Here is a 5,790-nt window from a genome sequence, read left to right as displayed (position 1 = left end):
CCGCCTCCTTCCAGTCAGCTCCGCCCACCGCGCTCGGCGCATGCGCACAGAGCGCCTCTTCGTCCCACCTTCCCCTCCACTCCTTCCTCCCGCCTCCTTCCAGTCAGCCCTGGTCACCCGCTCGGCGCATGCGCACACGGCGCCTCTTCATCCCCACCCCTCCCTCTCCGCCCCTCCTTCCTGAGCGCCGCCCCCCCCACCCAGGTGCAAGCCTTGCTCCAACACTTGGCTCCCGGCGGAACACAGGGCAGCCAGGGTCCCGCCCGGTGCAGGCGGGATGCGCGGGCAAGGCCATCAGTCCACGGTCTCTGAGACTGCGGCGCTCCGCGGATAAAGTGAGCGAGGAGTGCGCGTAGGGTCGGAACTGGGCTCCGTGCTGCAGGCGGAGCCGTTGAGTGTCCCCGGTGCCAGCGCACTGGGCTGGGGGTCCCGTGCAGAGCGGGGTCAGGCCCGGCTTGTTGAAGCGCAGGGAAGCCCCTGCGACCTCCGGTGAGAGCCGAAGCCCCTGCCTGTTCCTGCAGCCCTGAGATGGGGGCCCCGTAAAGTGGGCGTGGTGACTGGACAGGGTAGCGGCGACTCAAGAGCCAGCGCCTGGGGGCGTACGGGCTCCGGGTGGACAGAAGGGGCATCTCTGGGCGGTCTTGGGGGGCGTTGGAAACCCCCTGCGCCCTCCTGCAGAGGGTCTGCTTCCCAGGGTAGTCCAAAGGGCGTCTGGCGTGGCCTGACCCTTGAACTCTGCCCCGGGCCAGGCAGTGGACACCACCGCTGACCTTTCATGCCCTTCCACACCGCAGGCGCCGGTGGTCCTGAGCCGAGACCACCATGACGTAAGCGGCACCGACAGCCCCTTTCGGGAGACCTCCAACATTTACGACGGCTCTGCCTTCTGTGCAGGTGAGGAGGACAGGGCGTCTAAGCTGTGTTTCTGTTGGATTTGGGTTTTATGTAAAAATCACGTGGTTCATTCAGTCTGTCACGGTGCTGTGCAAAGTTGCTGGCTTCTGAGGGGCAAGGCCCAGGGTGACACACCCACGATGGAGGCGGCCCTGGGGCCCGGGACACGGCTGTAAACGTGAGCAGGAGCCCGTGGACCCGGCCGGTGGATGCCTGAGACCTGGGCGCACCCCAGCACGCGCCAGGTGGTCTTCAGAAGGTCCTCAGGGTCCTCCTCTGTGACGAGGAGCCAACAGCGGGTCCTTCTTTGTTGTGACGGGTGCACTGAGTTTGTGTGTGGGAGTCACGTCAGCTCCCCCAGGCCGGGTTCCGAGAGGGGCCGTTAACCCTCACCCGGAGCTGCCTTCTGCTCCTGGGGGCTTTCTTGTCCCCAGCACCCAGGGCTCCTTCCGTCGTGGGTGGGGTCCCTAGGGAAGGAGTGGACACCCAGGAACACCAGTCCACGTCACTCTGAGGAACAGGTCCATCTCATGTGAGCTGTGAGACTGCTGGGTGGAGAATCCTATTCCTTCACTATCTTTCCAGTGCCCGTGAGCTCACATGGTCTTTCCTGAGGTTAGTCCTTCCTGTCTTCTCTCTCTCTCCTTGATCAGCCTGGCTAGGCATTGTTTAATTTTATTGATCTTCTCAAATAAGTTTTTAGTTAGATTTTATTCTGTTATTTTTTTGCTTTCAAATTGACTGATGTCTACTCTTATTTTTACTGTGATCTTTTTCCTATTTCCTATTTGGGTTTAATTTGCTCTTCTTTCTCGTTTCATGAGGTTTTCTTTTGTAATAAAAATGTTTTAACGTTATTAATTTCCCTCTAAACGCTGCCTTATCTGCATCGTACCGATTTTTTGAAAAATATATTTTTGTTTTCATTCAGTTGAGAACACTTTTAAATTTCCTTTGATACATCCTCTTGGAACCATGGATTATTGTGAAGTATCTTTTAAAATTTTTAAGTTTGGGGAGATTTTCCAATTATCTTTCTGTTACTGACTTCTGAGTTAATTCCATTATAGTCTGAGAGCTTTGTATTCATCCTGTTATTTTAAATTTGTGTTAAGGGTTGTGTTCTGGCCTCGAAGGTGATCCATCTTGATGCCCCTGGGAAGAATCTGTATTCTGCTGTTACTCAGGGGCTTGTTTTTTTTTTTTTTTTTTTTTTTTTAATTTTAAGAGGTTTTTCTTGGTGTGGACCATCTTTACTAAATGGGTTACAGCGCTGCTTCCGTTTCATGTTCTAGTTTCTCGGCCGTGAGGCACGTAGGGTCTCAGCATCCCACTGGGGATGGCCCCTGCACCCCCTGCGTTGGGAGGGGACGTTTTAGCCACGCGACCAGCAGAGAAGCCCTGGGGACTTGTTCTCGGCCTCTCACCGGGTGAAGTCGGTCAGCAACGCTCTTCCTGTGGTCAGGATCCTCGCTGCCCTTCTGCTGCCCTGTCCCCTGGATGGGCGAGCGGGAGATGGCGCGGTGCCGGCCGCCGCGCTCAGCCGGCCCCTCCGCGGTCCTCGCGCGCGCGCCGCGTGCGTTGTGAAGCTGTGTTGTCAGCTGCGCGCTTGTCTATGTGTATTGTCTCTTCTTGGAAAATGGACGTCTTTACCATCGTGTGACGGCTCTCTTTATTTTTATTTTTTTTTATTTTAAAACGTTTTTTGGCCGCCTCATGCGACAGGTGGGACCCTAGTCCCCCGGCCAGGGATCAGACCCCGGGCCCCCTGCGTTGAGAGCGCAGAGTCTTAACTGCAGGACCACCAGAGACGCCGCTCTTCACCCTTGAGGATACTGCCGGCTCTCACGTTCTCTGACGTTCGTGTAGTTTACATTGGTATTCTTCCGCCAGTGTAAAAGCTGCCCACAAACTTAGAAGCTGGAAGCAGCGGGAGCGTGTTCCCTGAAGTTCTGAAGGCCCAGAGTCTGAAATCCGTTTCTGGAGGCCTGGGTCGAAGTGTGGGCAGGGCCCCGATGTCTCAGGAGGCAGCCGGGGCGGGTGGGTCGCTCCTCGGCCTTTGCCAGCTTCTGGAGCTTCTCACAGTCCCAAGCTAGACGGCAGTCGTTCCCAGGACCCCCGCCTCTTCTCTGGGGGGGCTTTGGGGAAGAGCCCACCAGGGGCCAAGCCCTTTGTCCCTGGCCCAGGAGCGTGGGTCTCAGGGCGGCATCGACTCTCTCAGCAGGCCCTTGGACAGGAGTGAGGCTTGGTTCCCTTCTCTCTGCGGGCGCCTGTCTCCCTGCAGAGTCCTGTCTGGTTACCTGCCGCGGGGCCTCGCCCAGGGATGCCCAGGAGCAGTCTGCGGCGTGCAGCTTGCCCCGCGCCCTCAGCGCGCTTCTCTCAAGGGTGGGGCTGGTGTTGTTTGTCGCCTGAGCGACAGTTCCTCCACCCTCAGTGCCTCTGGGGTGCTGCACCTGTGCCGGGCAGGTGGCAGCGGGAATCGGGCACTCGTTCGGTGCTCCCGCTTCGCCGGGCTCTGCGAACGCAGTGTCTGCGCCTCCTATAGGCGCCCTCCCTGGTTCCTCTCTGACCCCCCGACCCTGGCCCAGGCTGGCCGCCCGGCTCCGGCTGACCGTGCTCTCTTTCTGCAGACATGGCTGTGCAGAACTTTGTGGGCGACGCGTTCCGTGGGGCCACCTGGGTCGCCCTGCACAACGGCGGGGGCGTTGGCTGGTAAGAAGGTTCCCGAGGGCCAGTGGCGCGGGTGGGGGCTCCCCGGAAGTCTCGAGGGGCCCTCCGAGCTCCCTCTGCTGAGGGCTCCTCATGTGAACTGGATGTGGGGGCCTTGCCCAGCTTGCACCTGTGCAGTCTCCTGCCTCTCGCGGGACGCCGTGAGTCATCTTTTCCGGTGTGGTTCTCCTGCTGCTGTGACAGACGTTATCCAGGGAAGCCTCAGAGTCATCCTGGCCCCGTCCTTTGACTTGGCCAGGGCGGCTGGGCTGGGCGGCGGGAACCTAGTTCTGGGCTCCCTGGCTCCTGGCCCTGCACTGCCCAGCAAGGCCTGTCTCCAGCCCAAGCCACGGGCCAGCTGGGGTTCTGGGAGGCTCCCTCCTGGGCCCTAGGCGAGTGCCCTCGCGAGGTCGTCGCTAATTCTGCACCAGGTTTCAGCCCGTGGCCGTTTCCAGCACTGGGTGTCCTGAAGCTCAGCTCAGGTCCGGCCCCAAGCTTTCAGCCTGGAGCTGACGCCACATCCCACAGCTGGGGGCTCAGTCCCTCAGGGCCGGCCCTCGGCCCTCGGCCCCCCGCCCCATTTCCTGACCCCTCCGCCCCCCGCCCCATTTCCTGACCCCAGTGGTAGGTCTGCAGCATCACCTGTGCCCCCCCGGCCCCCGCCCCCCAGCTGGAGATCACAGGTCCCTACGGCCCCCGGCTTGGTTCTCCTGCTTTGCTGGAGCAGCTCACGGAAGGCAGGAATTTCTGAAAAAAATTACAAAAGATGTCAAAGGGTGTGAATCAGTAGCCAGAGGAGGAGACAAACGGGGTGAGCATGCGAAGGCCCCCCTGCCGGTGGGGGCCTGCGCAGGCGCGGCCCCGCCTGCCTGTGCTCTGGTTCCCCGGCCGGCCACTCGCCAGGCCCCTCCTTTGGGGCTTCCTTGCAGGTTCCTTCCATGGGTGTGACTGACTCCATCGCTGGCCACAGGTGGCTGGTTCCACCTCCAGCCCTTCCCCCTCTGCGATGGTCAGGGACTGGGCCCCAGGTTCCAAGCGCAGGTCACAGGATGACTCCTCTGGCAGCCAGCCCTGCCCCCTTGGGTGAATTCCCAAAGTCACCTCATCAACAGGATGAAAGACACCTTCATCCTGCTCATCACAGGAAATTACAAGAGTTTAAGGAGCTCTTTGGAGAAGGCAATGGCACCCCACTCCAGTACTCTTGCCTGGAAAATCCCTTGGACAGAGGAGCCTGGTGGGCTGCGGTCCATGGGGTCGCTAAGAGTCAGACACGACTGAGTGACTTCACTTTGACTTTTTCACTTTCATGCCTTGGAGAAGGAAATGGCAACCCACTCTGGTGTTCTTGCCTGGAGAATCCCAGGGATGGGGGAGCCTGGTGGGCTGCCGTCTATGGGGTTGCACAGAGTCGGACACGACTAAAGTGACTCAGTAGCAGTAGCAGCAAGGAGCTCTGTGCTGGGAACCGTGGACAAAGACCAAATGTTTATTTCTCATTATAAGTAACAATGTCCCATTTGCTGCTGAGACAAATGAACAACTGGTGTCCATCCTAAAGGAGATCAGTCCTGAATATTTATTAGAAGGACAGATGCTGAAGCTGAAACTCCAATACTTTGGTCACATGATGCAAAGAACAACTCATCTGAAAAGACCCTGATGCTGGGAAAGATTGAGGGCGGGAGGAGAAGGGGATGACAGAGGACGAGACGGCTGGATGGCATCACCGACTCAATGGACATGAGTTTGAGTAAGCTCCGGGAGTTGGTGATGGACATGGAAGCCTGCTGTGCTGCAGTCCATGGGGTCACAAAGGGTCAGACACGACTGAGCGACTGAAGTGAAGTGAACCGTTGTTTATGGCAAGTGGACACGTGGCAAGCGTTTGGATCTCCTCTCACCTCATCTCGGAGAAGAAACACACAGATGAGAAAACTGAGGCAGCGGGCGGTTCAAGCTGCACCTGCCAGGGTGCCCTGGGTTGGGGGTGGGTGTCGCCTGGGCGGCTCTCTGGACCCCTGGGCCCTTGCAGCAGCAGGGGGCGCTGTGGCCCTGCACAGCAGGACAGCGCTCCAGACCGGCCGCCTCTGCAGTGGCCTCCCAGCCCGTTTTGGCCGGAGCAAACCTGGCCGTGCCCCCAGAGCCCAGCCCTGCAGCCCCCAGAGCCCAGCCCTGCAGCCCCCA

General features: G+C 59.2%; 1 protein-coding gene across 1 annotated transcript in view; it reads left to right on the top strand.

Annotated features, from left to right (window-relative positions):
* UROC1 (urocanate hydratase 1) overlaps nucleotides 1-5,790 on the top strand; it is a 28,826-nt gene that overhangs the window by 18,821 nt on the left and 4,215 nt on the right. Inside the window, exons 20-21 of the mRNA XM_040247259.1 lie at nucleotides 795-894; nucleotides 3,525-3,606. Coding sequence (XP_040103193.1) covers nucleotides 795-894; nucleotides 3,525-3,606 — 182 coding nt within the window. The remainder of the gene's footprint in view (nucleotides 1-794; nucleotides 895-3,524; nucleotides 3,607-5,790) is intronic.

This window comes from Oryx dammah, unplaced genomic scaffold, assembly GCF_014754425.2.
Source record: "Oryx dammah isolate SB20612 unplaced genomic scaffold, SCBI_Odam_1.1 HiC_scaffold_9, whole genome shotgun sequence".
NCBI classification, from domain to species: domain Eukaryota; kingdom Metazoa; phylum Chordata; class Mammalia; order Artiodactyla; family Bovidae; genus Oryx; species Oryx dammah.
This window is presented reverse-complemented; position numbering and strand designations above follow the sequence as displayed.